This window comes from Carettochelys insculpta, chromosome 5 (genome assembly GCF_033958435.1).
Source record: "Carettochelys insculpta isolate YL-2023 chromosome 5, ASM3395843v1, whole genome shotgun sequence".
Classification (NCBI taxonomy): Eukaryota; Metazoa; Chordata; order Testudines; family Carettochelyidae; genus Carettochelys; species Carettochelys insculpta.
The window spans coordinates 61230730-61247308 of NC_134141.1; the positions used below are offsets into that span (position 1 = coordinate 61230730).

Sequence of the window (16579 nt, forward strand, 5' to 3'; positions counted from 1 at the left end):
TGAGGTCAAGATTAAAGTTGAAAGTCTTAGTTAGGAATCTAAGAAAAACTTAGTAAATCTTGGTTATGAGTTTCCCTGATTTCAAAATATTGTAAATGTCATTACTGCTTAGTAAGTCAATGCTGCCTTAATGAAGTGTATTTGGGTCTGGACCATAGGCGATGTGCGGGGGTACACGCCCCCCCCACCATGTGATTGCAGCCCTCCTGCACTCACCTTGAGTACTGTGCTCCTTCCAATGAGTATGGGGGTAATCCTGCCCCTCTCCTAGCCTGCGCTTGCTGCTCCGGGCGGGGAGGGAGGGGTGCTGTCCCACTCCCACCAGAAGTGGTGTGATGCTACCATGGGCAGAGGTGAGTGTGGCTGGAGCAGGGGTGGGAGAGGGCAGGGCATGGGAAGGAAGTGGGCGGGAAGGAAAGGGACATTTGGCTGGTGCCCTTCCCTCCACCCCACAATCCTCACACTGTGGATGCACTGTAACAATATACCTGCCATTTGTTTGGTAAAGGAGAACTCCCTGCTCCAGGTGTGAGCAGGGAAGCAGCACTCCCAGCAGCTCCTCCACGGAACCTGTTGTTTGGTACAGCTCCCTGAATCACTTGACACATTTGCCTGGGTTGCCCTTGATATGAAGCAGGATGCTACCGGTTTGCAGCAGCCAAGATGTGCTGAACGTCTCGTTATTCTTCAGCGCGCTAGAAGAATACCAGGTAGTTACTAATCTGTAGTGAAAGAGGTGCTGGGGCTCACAATTTTAAAAAGGCTCATAACTGATGCCAGGTGCCTAGGGACACACAGGCTCTGAGCTGCCAAGCCTAGACATGTGGGAGCTCAGCTCTGGCTCTGTTTAAGCCACTGGTAGGGAACCTTTTTGGGTCAGAGGCCACTGACCCACAGAAAAATCAGTCAGGGGCCACATAAGTGAGAAACAAAAGACACATGGCTGATGTCACCCCTGACAGACATGCCTCTCCCCTCTCACGCCTCACGGGCAGGGGCTGGAGAAGAGGGGGGGCGAGGTTCAGGGCTTCCCCCAGGCTAGATTAACTCTTCTGGGGGTCTGGGGTGGGACCAAAAATGAGGAGCTCTGAGTTCAGTGAAACGAAGGGAGCTGCCAGGGAGCAGGGAGAGGGGTGGGGACTCTGGGTGGGTGATGCAGAAGCAGGGTGGATATGGGGGGAGTCAGGGTAGAAGGGTGCAGAAGTAGGGGTCTGGGTGGGAGGGGGCATAGGAGGGGTGGGGGTGGGGGAGCTGGGCAGGAAGTGGGTGCAGGAGCGGTTTGGGGTGTTGTCTGGGTGATGTTTGGGGGGGGAGGGGCGTGTCCTTCTTCTGGTGCAGCTACCTGGGAATACATGTGGCTGTGTTCTCTACTCTTCCTAGGTGCTGCCTGCCCCGCCCCCCGCTCCTATTGGCTGGAATTCCAGCCAGTCAAAGCCGTGTAGGAAATGCCTCCAGGGAGTGGTTCTCAAGGCAGCAGCAGGGCATGGAGCCATTTCTTTCCACTGTCCTCTGCGGGTTAGATCCCACCTCTACTTTCCGTACTCTAGCCTGTTAGACTCAGGGTCCATGCCCCCTCCCACAGCAGGCTGGATAGCAGTGGGGGTCGCAGAGGGAGTCCCAAGCCTTAGGGCCTGGATCCAGGCAAGCCACAGGCTGGATCTGGACTGTGGGCCATAGGTTCCCTACCTGGGATGTAAGCACTGATACCGGCTATACTCTCTCTCCAACTATGAGGAAGGATTGTAACATCCCAGTGCTTTGGCAAGCAGAGACCCTAGCGACTGGGCAGGTTCCACAGTGATGTATCTTACCCTTCTGAGAATGCATCCTTCCATCTCTGCAGTCCAGCTGAAGAGGTTTATAGACCAGCCTAGCAGTATTGGTGAGACCAACTAGGGGTCAGGGCCTGTATCACAGCTCTGGCACTGCAGTGGAGATGTGATGACAAATCCCATGGACTGTTTAGAGCCTATAAATGGCTTTGTACCTTGAGGGAGCCATAGAAATTAAAGCCTTCTTTTGCCATGACTACAGGATGGTGGTGCCATAACTATGTCAGCATAACCTCCCAGTGTAGCTGCAAACTACCATGATGAAAGGGTTTTTTTCTGTTCTTGTAGGAACACCACCTCCTCAAGCAATGGAACCATTTCTCCATTGGCCTACTTGCATCTGCACCAGGAGTGAAGCTGGCATAGCTACACTGCTCGGGCCTGTAGATCTTTCACACCCCTGAGTATTGTACCTCTGATTCTGTAGATCCCAACTTTTTCCCACTTTGTATTTGGGAAGGTGGCACTTGTGTGTAAAGGGTGAAGCTGATGTTCTTGGTGCTGGTCAGAAATCCAGCATTGCCTCTCAATTTATTTTAATTTTGCAGTGCCTCATAAAAACAAGATCTCTGCCTTGAGGAGAATGCAAACTGAAGTCAGCATGATACCACTAGTGAGGGTCCTAAACAGGTGACATGAAGTGGAACTGGAACTGGAGAGTAAGACAAGGATGACTCTGTAATACTTGAACCATTTTGATGGCTGTTAATGTTTTAAGATTCTCTATCCTCCATATCACTAGCCATAGTCACTACAGCATTGAATGTGGCCAGTAAGGTGGGTTGGCAAGTGGTCTCGGGGTGTGCTCTGTTAGGGACAGCATGGGAACAACTTTGAAGGGAGACAAAGGGCATATCAAGGGTGACTTCATTAAGGCACTAGAGACAGGTCCCAATTGTAGGCAGGAGCTGCCCAGTGTAGGGGCTTTGCAGCAAAGACTCATGTCATGTGCAGCATTGTGGGAGGCAGTGAAGTAACTTCTAGGTGGGTGAGTGAGAAGGTCAAAGTAAGGCACAAAAGAAATGACTTTGACAGGCACATTTTGGAAGGACTGGTGTGGGGAGATGTTATCTAGGAGTTTGTTTAGAAACAACCTAATTACAAAACATAGTTGTTATGCAAACCCTCTAAACTTGGGACAGGTGTGTTAGATTCTGATAAACTCTAAATAAAAACCTATGCACTGCACCTGTCCTGTGTGGGAGCCTCTCTTTGTGGAGATCACAAAGTCAACTAGAAATTAAAATATACAGATACTAATCATTTCAAAATTGACTACCATCCATAGGGAGTTCCAAGTTTGCTCTGACTTCTGGCTTTATTTTGAAGGAAAAAAATAGAGAGCATGAAAGAAATTGAACAGTTAGACTTTGAGTTATTATGGGATGCTAGTTATAGCCTTAATGTGACAATGGCTTTTTATGTACAATAACAGACTAAGCAAATGTTACCCTGTTGGCGTTACACAAACATTCTCTGGAACAGTGAATCCCTTTCTTCTTAACAACCAAATGATGGTATTACTCTAAATTCCTTGTGTGTGTACATTACAGCATAACCTTAGCCTGCCAGCTCTCTTTATTTTTACAAAGGACATGTCCACTCTTCTAGAATAAAAAGTCTAGGTCATATTCCCCAAACCAGTTGCATTTCCCAAACTAAAAATAGTACCTTTGGCAAAGCCACCATAAATAACCTTTCTTTCTAGTTAGTTTGTACCCTGAAACCCCAACATTTAAGAAAAGCCTGGGAAAACAAAAGAGCCTTGCCATGTATTTGGAAGCTCAACTCTTTCATCCTAGGAGGGATGTAACCAGAAGAATTGACAATTCAGTTGAACAGAAGACTTTGCCACTAGTCTCCTTGCTTTTAATCAGTTCACTCTGACTTCAGATTCTAATTGCATCCATCCTATAAAACCCCAAAATTAGGAGGAGTCTGGAGGCACTTTAAAAATTAACAATTTTATTATGGCGTAAGCTTTCAAGAGTTGCTACTCACTTTTTCAGCATCCTTGTAATTTTTCTGAAACAAACACAGCTATTGCCCTGAAACCTGTTATTCTTCCTGATTTGCAAATGCCACAGTGCTCCACAGACAAAGAGGTGTCCGTCTACTAGTCTGCTCACAAACTATTCTAAGCAGCAATATGAACAAGCTTGGTGCTGGGGAAACTGCCCTGAGAATGTTAGTAGTTCTGAATATCAGAAAAATAGTAAATGAGGTGTTCCGGGGGATTAGATGGGAGGTTTTAAGGGAGAACATGTGGTTCTCCTTCCCTGATCTATTAGCTGGAGTCCAGGCCTCAGGGACCTTTAATCCATACAGCAAACCCAGATCCAACAAATTAAAATCCTGCTTTCAGAGTACCCTGAAGCCAAAACAAACAAGCATACGAACCAGTTAATACCTTAATGCTCTATTAGGCTCTAGAGGATTGAACTAACAGTCACTCACAAAATGCTGGCAATAACAATTGTTGGCACTACAATGCACTTGTGAGGTGAGGAGTTTAGCTTTTATCTAACTGGTATTAGCAACAGGTGTTCACATGCATTTCTTGCCAACTGGTGTGAACCATAAAGGCTCTTCAATACTATTTTAAAGAAGGTGGCAGTGTTGAAAAGGTTTGTTCTTGGCTGCAGTTGACATACAAACCGTGTTTAGCACCAATTCAGTCGTATTTGTTATTAGCAATGGGTACTCTTGCTAGTGTAGACAAAACTGAGTGATGTTTTAAAAGACAAACTCTGTCAAAGCTATGATGAAACATGCCTCATAGAGTCAAGGCATTCTACAATTAAAAGGATGATGCCATTATTCATAAACTTCTAAATAAAGTCTTCATTCATCGTGTACTACCCTCTTGGAAGCTTGACAATAAAGCATTTCCTCACTAACCTGTTTTTCCATTTTCTTCTTTCCAACAGCTTATTGCTACAGGGCTGTACCTGACTTTTGGGCTACTGGTATTTTACAGTTTAAAAAGCATATAACATTAGTGACACCGCCAGTCTTACTAGCATGAACGACAACATTCTGGATTGGTTAGGGAGAGTGGTTTACAAAGCAAACTTGAAATAAAATGTTTGCCTCTTGTCTTTCTAATTCTTTTTTTTAAAAATCCTCTTTGTTTTGAATGCAAATATTCTTTTGCAGTGCTTCAAATGCAAAAAATATCACTGCTGTGTTCACCACTTCCAGCAAATGCAATTTACCAGTTAAATTTCACTGGTCGAGCTCAGTAAATAATAATGAAATCAAATTAGTATTAATTTATTGTATTAATTAATTTGCAGTGGTATTAATAACATTAAAGAATGTTGGGACAAAGCATACCAAATTGTCATGATTACATTCTTTAAACCAACTTTACTCTCTGTGTGCATGTGTGTCTTTGTGTTTATGTAACATGGAGGTGAAATGTAGGGCTGATCAACTTGACAGCCTTTTAACATTGAATCTCAGACAATGCCTCAATCTGTTTAATTGACTAAACCTCCTTCCCTTGTGTGAATTAAGGACATTGTATGTCTTAACTTTGAATTTCTTAGCATGTGTGCTTTCCCCACAAGCTTATCTGTACATGGCCACAGATGGCATTAAGTATCAGAGAAGTAGCCAAGTTAGTCTGTAGTCTGTATCTTCGAGAACAACAAGAAGTCCTGTGGCACCTTATAGACTAACAGATATTTTGGAGCATAAGCTTTCGTGGGCAAACGACGAAGCGGGTCTTTGCCCACGAAAGCTTATGCTCCAAAATATCTGACAGATGGTATTGTTTCTGCCCCTGCCTCTAATATCTAAAGAAGCTAATCCATATTATGTAGGGGTTTGATGAATACCCTTTTTGTCCTGGATATGGATGAAGAGGGTGTATTCTGCATATTTGCAAATGGAAACGTGCTGGAAAAGGGTTTGTGTTTATCACCTTCCCTCCAGGTTTTTAACTATGTATTCATCCAACTACTATTAAAGAAAAGAGAAATCTAGCCTGTTCTTCCCTGCTTTTCTGAAATACTCTCCATGTTTACTTCCAATGCCTTGGATGTCATATATTTCACACTCTTTGGGACAAAGACCATGGTTTGGTTGGGTTTTGGTTTTGTTCTTTGTGACTGGAAAGCATCCTGTATATTTTTGACACTCAGAGCCCTTTAATATTTGAATATTTATATTTAAAATGCCCTGAGGTCTTGTCTATACTAATTTTGTCACTGGAGGGAGACTTCCCAAGAAAAACAGGGCACAGGTTTCTTTACTGCTGTTGCCTGTGTTCTAAGCAATATGAGCTAGCACCGAGTACACCCTGTGTTTTTTCTCAATCTTGTCCTAATGCAGCAATGCTGGGAAACTTCCCAAAATAATCTATCATGGCACAGCCTATGAGACAATCTTATCCCCTTCTCTAGATAAGAAACAGGATTTTGCCTGTGCCAACACCTAGTTTAGTTTTTTTTTTTAAAGTCAGTCTAGTGAAATTGGTGCAAATATATCATGAAGAGGCACATAAAACAAGTTTTAATCCTACTTTTAATTAACATAACTGATTTAAGATAAACTGACACAAGTAAGGGTCAAATTGGATTAAATGTCTCTTCTTTAGAGTTCAGTACTAGTTTAAGTAGCTCAATGTAAAAAATAATTAATTTCATTTTAACTGATGCACTTTTCTAGTATACAGAAGGCCTAAAACACAGCAGTTGTGTTTTTCAGAGGAGGGATTAGGAGGGAACTCCTGTCCAATCCTAGTTTTGGACACAATTTAGTTAATTTGTTGCTTTTCTCCCTCTCTCCCCACTCCTTTTGTTTTGGCCCTCTTCCCTTTTTTGGAAAATCTTGAATTCCAGTCTCTCACTTCTAGGATACCAGTTGAGAAGAGTTACCTTGCAGTAGTCTTTCAGATGACTATAAGATGACACATGGTGGTTTTCTTCCCACAAACTTCTGAGTTCTTGCTGTGTTTTTTTTTTCGCAGCTAAATACTTGGTATTGAGCTAGGATACTCTTCCACTAGACTGCAGAAGACCCCTTCTGCTTCAGCGGAATCATTCCTGTATGGCTAGTTGTTCCTTTGCTAAAAGGATAGAAGCAAAATGGTGCTTCTCATCAATGCCAGTAGGGTGAGACAGAATTCTGTCACTATAGGCATCGCTATTCTGTGGTTAGTGCAGATCAAGGACATACATTGGTCCAGAACAGGGATTCCTATGCTGATAGAATTCTTAGTTTCATCCTAGGCAGTCTTATTTGAATGCCTTTGAGCATACCCTCTGCTCACACAGTATAGTTTGCCATTCTTTTGGAGACGAAATGCTCTTTGTCTCCATTGCTGATAGGGCCTCAATTCGATCTACTTAAGGATTTTGTTTGTTTGTTTTTACTTTACCTCATTTGTGGAGTCTGTGAGCACTTTCTGTTAACTAAATTGACAATAGCAAAGTCTCTGAACTTCACCGGGTGGCTTCGGGAAATCTGTGCTGGGGGTGAAGATGGGGAAGGGCAGAGGAAGTGGACAAGAATGGTTGGTGAGAATGTCATTGTAATTATGGCAGAAAAATGTGACCAAAGAGGGAGGTAAATGCAGTTTTTTTTAACAGATTGTCAGACTCCAGACTCCCCTAATGTTGTGATTTTTTTTTTTTTGTACTCCACAACTGAACACCTTTTGATACAAGCCTTTATTAACATTACCACACCAAACCAAAGTGAAATTCTGTAAAAGGATCAAGCTGCCCCAGTGTAAGCACTCTTTTATACTAATGCAGCATGTTTATGGTGCAAACCCTGAATGTTGTAACTACATCAATATTGTTAGACTGGTGCACATTTAATTTATAGACAGGTCTCATGGGCTGTTTGCACAGGGAACTTATTCCTGTATAAAGTGGGGTGTGCCTGTAAAGCATGAGTGTTATTCTGGAATAGCTCTCTGTGCAGGCACTCTTACACAGGAATAAATCTGTTCACAGGGGGGAGCTAATCTTGTCATTTTCCCTTGTAGACAAGGTTTATATTCCTTGTCTCTGAATCTCATGTTTTTTAGCTTAATGTTTTGATCTGCATTGTCCCAAAGGAGTGCTGTTGTGTTGGGGGCTCATTAGATATGCTGAATAAAACTTTTGAAAGTGCACAAATCCCATTTTCAATAGTGAGATTGATATTTAGGTGCCGAAAAGTGATGTAGGCACTTCAGAAAGTGTTCTCTCTGTACTCTACTGCGGTGGCTAGCTGATCCATTCCTGACTACCTCCTTGAATAGGCAAGCGTAGTAGTGTATTGGGAAGGAGGTTCTGGACCTCAGGCTGGCTGAGCCCCTGCCAGAATAAACTGTTCAAACAGTGGACAGCTGCATTGTGCATCAGCTGGTGCTTTTGTAATTTTGCCCAGTCCCTACTCCAGCTTCTGCCACCTTTGACACTGTCTTTGAATGTAGGTGGGGTATGTTGTTTGTTTTCTCCCGAAAGAAGGTTGTATTAAGGGTCTTCTGACTCTGTGCATCCTCATAGCTTTAGGTACTTTCATGTAGTATGCACATGGAGGACCTTAATAGCTCCAGAGTCAAGTCTGTGGTGGAACTGTTCCTCGGGTAAGTTTGTGTTATATATGACAGACAAAACAAAAAAGCAGTCACATAGCACTTTAAAGACTAACAATATAATTTATTAGGTGATGAGCTTTCGTGGGACAGACCCATTTCTTCAGATCATAGCCATGCTAGAACAGATTCAATATATAAAGCACAGAGGTCCAAAAATGATCATGGTTGACAAACGAGGAACAGTGATGGGTGTGGGGGGAACAGGGCGGAGTTAAGAATTAGATAAAACAGAGTATATGAGCCCTTTATAAGGGGGTCAAGTAATTGCTGTCCCTGTACAAACCACGTGTTCGTGTCAAATTTGAATATGACTGTTAGTTCTGAGAACTCCCTCTGTAGCCCCTTGTTAAAGTCCCTTTCCAGTCAAACACAAACTTTCACGTCTTTAATAGACTGGCCCACTGGTTTGTGTAGTTGGAGTTTTTCGATCTCTGTTCTATGTCCATTCATTCTTGGTCAAAGAATTTTTGGACCCCTGCGCTTTATACATTGAGTCTGTTCCGCTAAGGTTATGATCTGAAGAAGTGGGGCTCCCCCCCCCCAAAGCTTGTCACCTAATCAACAAACTAATTTATTTTTGAAGTTCTACGTTCCTGCTTTTTTGTTTTGACAGGGTACAGACTAACAGGGCTCTCGCTCTGTCACTATATGACACCCACGTGGCCGTTCACTGATTTATTTTTTTCCCCCTTTTCATTTGGAAAAATCGGCCGTGCCTTGAGCAAAAACCGAGGGCGGGGCGCTGGCCTTGATTGCCCGGAGTCGCTCCCCGGCAGGAAGGCGCGCTCTCTCCCCCTGCAGGGGGTGGAAGGTCAGCCGGCCTTGGCTAGGTGCCCTGCGGGCGGGGGGAGGGAGTGGCGCCGAGCGAGGCGGAGCTGCTCTGCCTGCCGGGGTGCCCAGCAGCGCGCCGGGGACCCGCTCCGACTTTGCTTCGCTTCAGGCTCGTGGGCGTGTGTTTACCCCAGGCGGCCCCCGCCCCGCCCTGGGCGTTCAGCTCCAGCGGGTCCAGCCCCTTTGCACTGCAAACGGCTGCGAGTCTCGCCCCCTGCCGCCGCCGACTGAGCAGTCGCGCCCCGGCCGGGCGGCTGCAGAGCCAGCGCCGAGCCCCGCCCCCGGCCCAGCTCCCCTCCCGCCCGCCCGGCGCTGCCCCAGCCAGGCTCACAGAGGTGCCAGGTGCCGCCGCGTTGCCCCTCATTGTGCGCTGGGCGCGTTGCCAGGCCCCGCCCCGCCAGCTGCGCTGCGAGACCGCCTTGGCCCAGCTCCCCGCCCGCAGCCAGCGCCGCCCGCGGGAGCCCGGCCAGCCCAGGCGCTCCGGGATGGAGGGCGATCGGCCGGAGCCCGCGGTGAGTGAGGGGTGGGGGGCGACCCCCTCCCCGTCCCAAACTCCTGCTTCGAGCATCGCTCCCCCCTGCCGCCGCCCGGGGCTGCGTGAGTGGCCGCAGGCCGGCCGGGCTGTCTGCACCGGCTTTCTGCAGACTCATGCTGCCGCGCTTCCCCGCCCGGACTCCGGCCGCCGCAGGAGCTGTCAGGGCTGCGGTCCCTGCCCGGCCCCGGCTGCCGCGCGCCCTCCGCAAGCCCTAGGCTGGGGGCAAAGGGGCTGGGGGCAGAAACAGCCTTTGTTACGGGGCGGGGGGCGAGAAGAGGTTGCCCAGTACGGACTGAGTCCTCAGCGGCCAGGCACCCTCCCAGCCGGCGCGTTCAACCAGGCTGTAATTCCCATTGACTGCCCTGTAATTGGGACGCAGGGATCGTCCCTCCCGGCCTTAGGAACAATATGCTGCCCTGTGTTTTGAGAGGGAGGAAGGGTGCCTGTCAGGCTGCAGACCAGCAGGCTAGGGGCGGGAAGAGGAGCTTTTCCAGAGCTGCTTACTGAGACCTGGGAGCTCTTTGGAAGAAGTTTTTGTAACTAAATCTACTGAACTCAGTGGAATAATTCAGTTGCTGAAGAGTTGTTTACTGCAGAGCTGTACTTTTGGGAGGATAACGCATAAATACCCAGCTTTTTTTTTTTAAGAAGCCCCATGACCTAATGTGAAGTTTTGTTTCAGGGCTGTGCCCTTTTAAAAAAAAATCAAGAAAAGAGCTTCATGGTTAATTTAAAAAAGTTGCTTTATGTTATGTTTCTAGCCTCTCCTGTCTTAGCTTCCTTATGTTTATAGTTTGGAGTCACCTTTTTCTGACGTGAATTTATGTTTGAATGTTTGCATATCAGGTGAGTCATATTGGCTCAGATTTTGATCTTTTTTTTGTTTTTGTTTTTGTTTTCCTCTACGCCTCTCTCTTTCCAAGGTTACCATTAAGAATATTGAACGAGAGCTCATCTGCCCAGCATGCAAGGAGTTATTTACTCATCCACTGATCCTCCCTTGTCAGCATAGTATCTGTCACAAATGCCTAAAAGAAATTCTCTTCTTCACACTTGAAGACTCTTTCACTGATCTAGGATCTGAATCCTCCAATCAAAGTAGCCCTCGTATTCGAATACATTCTCCTAGTTTGGATAGAATCGACAGGGTTAGTAGATCAGGTATGTACCATCATTTTGTATATGCTTTGTGAATTTCATGTAGAAAACTGATATTAGTAAAGGTGACACCTTGAAATTTTAAGGATTGAATGTGGTTGCACAAGTAACTTCAGAATGGTTTTAGCTGTCGGTCTTTGTTTGGAATAATTTTTGGAATATTTTATTATAAATTTGATTATTCTAATGGACATATAAAATTTGTATACTTTTAAATACAGTGCCATGTACTTTGGATTATAGCTGTCTCTCTCTCTCTTTTTTTATTTTAATGCTAAGTTAGTCAGTTTAGTGTCTCTGACTGTTTTAATGTGACAGTCTTCTAGCCAAGCAAAATACATTTATGGTTTTCTAAAGGTACACATCCCCAGGCTTTAGGCTGCTCAGTTTGGTGGCTTTGGAGTCTTTGGTGAAGCATTTCTAAAATACATAGCTCTTTTGCATCATGCATTTCACAACGGTATATTAGGATATTATTACCCATGTATAATGGCAGAACCTCCAAGCAAAAAACTTAGCAAGAAGGGTGAACTTAGTACTCTGTGTACAGTATCAAAGAATACTTAGTTAAAAAATCCAGAAATTATTTCATGCCTGACTTTTTTTTTTTTTTTTTTTTGTTTGAAGATACTTAGCTTAACCTTATTAATTAACAACTGTGAATACGAAGTGAAATAGAAGGTTAAGAATAAGACAGAAAATACCTAATTTCCTCTATATAAATCCATGGTAGGCCCACACTTTGAATACAGTGTGCACATGTGGTCACCTCATCTCAAAAAAGGTATCTTGGCTTTGGAAAACGTTCAGAAAAGGGCAACAGGAATGATTAGGGTTTGGATAGCTGCCATTGAGGACAGATTGAAAAGACTGAGACTCTTCAGTTTAGGACAGAGGAGAAAAGTGGGGAGGGGAGGGGTACGATAAAGGGCTATAAGTTGCTGACTGACTGATGTGGAGAAAATGAATAAGGAAAAGATATTTACTTGTTCCCATGACACAAGAACGATGAATCGCCAAATGAAATTAGTAGGCAGCAAATTTAAAACAAAAGGGAAGTATTGCTTTAACACACTGCACAGTCAACCTGTGGAACTCCTTGCCTGAGGATGTTGTGAAGACCAGAACTTCTATAAGCGTTCAAAAAAGAACTAGATAAATTCTTGGAGATTAAATCTATCAATGGCTATTAGCTAGGTTGGGTGGGAATGGTGTCCCCAGCTTCTGGGTGTCAGAGGAGGGATCCCTTAGGCTGAATCTATGCTGCCCCTCCCTTTCGAAAGAGGCAGACAAAGGCAGCTGATGGAAAATGCAAATGAGGTGCTGGTTTGCCAATTTAGTGTCATTTGCATAATGTCAGCCACTCGCCTTTCTGGAAGTACAGTTTTTGAAATGCAAAACAGTTTTGTGAATGGGGTTCCTTCAAAAGGAAGCCCCCCCCCTTTCAAAAGCACCCTTCTTCCTAATTTTTTTCAGGAGGAAGGGTGCTTTTGAAAGGGACGCTTCCTTTTGAAGGAACCCTGTCCACGCAGCTGTTTTGCACTGCGAAAACAGCACTTCTGGAATGGCAAGTGGCTGCCATTATGCAAATGAGGCACTGAATATGCAAATCGCTTCATTTGCATTTTCAATAGACCCAGTTTGCATCCCCCTTTTGAAAAGAGGGCAGTGTAGACATGTCCTTAGTGATTAGTTGTGTTCTTCATTCCTCAGGGATACCTGGCGTTGGTTACTGGGCCAGATGTACCTTTGATCTGACCCATTATGGCTGTTCTTATGTTCTTATGAAAGAAATCTGCCTTATTTCTGTAAGTTTACATAAGAGTAAAAGTATTCTATGTAACAGCAAAAAAAAATCTCAAGCCTTGGCTGCATTTGGAAGTATTCCAAAATAGCTGTAGCTTCAGATAACTCTGAAGGTGTACATTATTATGTTGGAATAAAAGTGCCTTTTCCCAAAGTAGTTTAATCCACTTTAAATTAACACCCCCACTTTATTATTGAATAACTTGTGTGTACAGAAATCCTAAAACTTGCATGTCAGATTTTAGAATGCTAATTTCTTCTCTTTCATTTCATGAGCAGAAACGTACTTCACCATTGTCTTTTAAGAAACTCTTCAGGTACAAAAAAGTATGGCTAGCTAAATCTCTTTGCGTCTTCTTTCTTAGTCCTCTCCCCTCAAAAGGGTGGAGTTTGGTCAGTATGGTGCACACCTGGATTTGCTAATAATTTTTTTAAAGAAAATCCTACTCTGACATCACATTTGCTTTTTAATATTTTGAGTTTTGTTTTGCTCTCATCCAGGAAGGGTCCAAGATGCTTAGCCTCACAGAGGCTGTTTGGTACCTTTTTTCAGGGCTGTGTGAATTATAGCACCTCTCTGCTGGTATGGCATGTTCACTGTAGTTGAGTTGAAAATGGCCTTCAATGAGAGGTTACCCTGCACGTCTGGGTCTAGGAATTCTGTTTGTGATGCTGATAGAGTAATTTTACCATTTTCATACTTTGTGTGCTATTGTACATGTACTTGATAAAAGACACTGGGTTTGCAAAATCAATGAGGAAAGATAAGAAACGACAAATATGCCTTGGTCATAGAACCTTAATTGCACTATAATTCAGTCTGTAATTTCACAATCACGTAGTATTTTAACCATAAAATGCCCACCTCATTCAGTGCATTGGATGAACAGTGCTCACTGAATAGATAACCCATGGGCAATTTACCATATGCCATCCAAACTTTTCATTGAACCCAGAATGACTGATTTCTTCTGGAGCTTTTCTTTGGTACTCTCATCACAGTATCTTAGAGCTTTGCAAACATCTTGGTTATTTACAAATATTTAATTGTTTCTACAATTTTGAGGTAAGGTAGTATTTTTGCATATCCATTTTATGTCTGAAAGACGGGAGGTACAGAGATTTCAGTGGGGTCAAAATTGTAAAAAGTGACAAGTAATGTAGGGTGCCCAATTTGAGATGCCAAGGGCATGATTTTTCAGACTGCTTTGTACTAATCTATGTGTTCTGAGCAGTGCTCCTATTGACTTTATGATGCTCCCAAGGGTGTCCCAAGTGCACAAGTACCAATTGGAGGACAGACTTGGAAAAACAGGATACAAACCCTAAAATGCTAATGAGTTCTATACATTTCTCCAGCCATGTGGAATTTGTGATATCTGTGACAAACTCTCAGCTTTAGTCATGATTTAGTATTTAAAATAAATTGCTTTCTTGAACTTTTAATTAAGTACCAAAATCAAATTAGTCTCTATTATGGAGCTATTATCTGCACAACTGGCTTTTTCCAAATGCAGTTTGTTATAAGAATGCCAAAATGTCTGAAATTGGTAAATGTTTTACTCTCTAACTTAAACTGTGTTTAAATGTATGTTTTAGCTATCCTTGTCTTAATTGTACAGATTGGAAAATTTATGATCTAATTGCATGGAAATTTTATTAGTAAATATTTAAGTATAATACCATTATACCACAAAAATTATAGGAAATGTGTAGTTCTCCGATGCTATTTAAATGATGAATGATTCTGAAATAGTGAAAGGAGAGATGCTGATTTTTGTTTTCCTTCTCACTTCTGCATCATAACTGTGTAATGCAATTGGAAAACTAAACTAAACAAATGTTAGTTATAGTGATACAATACTTTAATTGCAGTTTAGATGAATCTCTTTCAGTTTCTGAAACAGCTTTCTATTCATCGTTCACAGCCACACAGCGGAGGTCTCTTGGGTGGAGAGGTAGAAATGCTTCACTTCTTGTATGGCTATAGATAGTGTAGTATTTAGATCTTTGTGTATCTGTTGGTTAGCATATACTTTTTAATATCAGTGTCCATTCTTTAAACTTTTGTGGACTTGACCAAAGTTATGGAAGATTTCAAACTGAAAATTTTTCATTCTGCTCTGCAATTGATCTAAAGGTCAACTGGACAAAAACCTATAGAACATTTTCTTTTTTGTTGGGGTTACTCTTAACTTCTATACTTGCACCATCCAAAAATTTCTGTCTGTTGTTTTTCCTAATAAAGAATCATTTCCCAGGAGGCTTCATATTACCAGGCTCCAGTGAAACTCATAGTTTTACTTTCAGTAATAGGTAGTTAATGTATTGGTTCTCTGTGCTCTAATTTTATGGTTGTTTAGCCTTTTTTTTTAAAGAGAAAATTTAATGGGAATCTAAATTTTAATATATTACAAAGGAAAGTGAATAACTGAATGCTTTTTAAAAAAGGTCTTACATGTATGGTGGCTACCCATTCTAGTGGCTAGTAACCAAACTCCCAAGGCACAGCCCCTGCTCAGCCTCTACCCTCCAAGCCATTGTGCCCCTGTTGCTCAGAGGATTGTCCTATCCAGCTGGGCCTCCTCTGCTCTGGGGCTGTGATGGGAAAAGCTGCAGCCTGACAAGAAGCTTGCTTGCAGGAAGGTGGCAGCACCGGCTGAGCAGGGGTTGGCAGGGTTAATGACCCCATGCTACACTCCTTCCCAGTAGTAACTGGACTTCTGGTCTGCGTCAACACGTGCCCCCTAATTTCGGAGGGGGCATGTTAATAAGGCAGTCCGGAAGATGCTAATGAAGTGCTGATATGAATATGCAGTGCCTCATTAGCATAATGATAGCTGTGCGCAGTTTCTTAGTGTGAAAGTTCCTAGAGAGGGTCCTTTTGAGAGAACCCTCTTTACTTCATAAGCCCCTTCTTTCTACTTAGTTTTAGGAAGAAGGGGCTTTTGAATTCAGGGGATCCTTTTGAAAAGCCCCCCATCTACATGGGCAGCGTATGTTCCGAAAGCGGCACTTCCGAATTACGCGTGGTTCCATTATGTTAATGAGGTGCTGCATATTCATGTCAGCACCTCATTAGTATCTTCCAAACTGTTTCATTAACATGCCCCTTCTGAAAGGAGAGGGCACGTGTTGACAAAACCTTGGTGTCCAGTCAGTATGTCTGAGGGGACACAACCAGGTTCCCTGTTTAACTGAAGTTTCTGATCAAAAATTGGCACCTGGCAAGTGGCAACCCCACGTGGCACCTGGATGCAGAACCCAAAAATCCAGACTGTCTGGGTAAAACCTGAATATGTGACAACCCTATTTAGAAGTAATCAATACCTACTAAAGAGGAAGCTGCCATCTTGCCAGGCTGATGTAGTTTTGGGACCCAATAAATGAATCTGAGCATAAGGAAACTAGGCATCTTCAAAATGTTGGTACACCAATATCAGGTGGTGTATGTCTCTTTTTGTGGGGGGGGGAAACGGGGGGGGTGAGGATTGGTGGTTTTTATTTTTGTTTTTGTTCTAGGAGAGTGTTGATTACAACTTTTTCAGATAGTGACATGATTATTCGTGTTACCTGTAAAATGTTGAGTGGAACTAATGGTTGGAAGTAGTGGTGAAATAGTAACTTTTCTTATGATATACCACTACTTATCACAGTTACAGGCACACCGCAACATTGACAAGTACTTAATTATAATTACAAAAATTCACTTTTAGCTCTCTTTTAAGATACTGCATTTATGTGATAATAGTAAATTGTTGATTCTAACAGAATATTGTTGTTTAGGAAATCAGGTTTATAGATATTGTTTCCTCA

General features: G+C 43.3%; 1 protein-coding gene and 1 long non-coding RNA gene across 2 annotated transcripts in view; both read left to right on the top strand.

The window, feature by feature from the left end:
* The first annotated feature begins 581 nt into the window (after window positions 1-581).
* LOC142013132 (uncharacterized) lies at window positions 582-4782 on the top strand. Its single transcript, XR_012645556.1, has 3 exons — window positions 582-710; window positions 2381-2462; window positions 4763-4782. It is a non-coding gene; the product is annotated as an uncharacterized LOC142013132 (long non-coding RNA).
* Window positions 4783-9623: 4841 nt separating this feature from the next.
* The window catches only part of TRIM36 (tripartite motif containing 36), a 50168-nt gene continuing 43212 nt past the window's right edge, over window positions 9624-16579 (top strand). Inside the window, exons 1-2 of the mRNA XM_074994178.1 lie at window positions 9624-9776; window positions 10723-10960. Coding sequence (XP_074850279.1) covers window positions 9750-9776; window positions 10723-10960 — 265 coding nt within the window. The 5' untranslated portion in view covers window positions 9624-9749. The remainder of the gene's footprint in view (window positions 9777-10722; window positions 10961-16579) is intronic.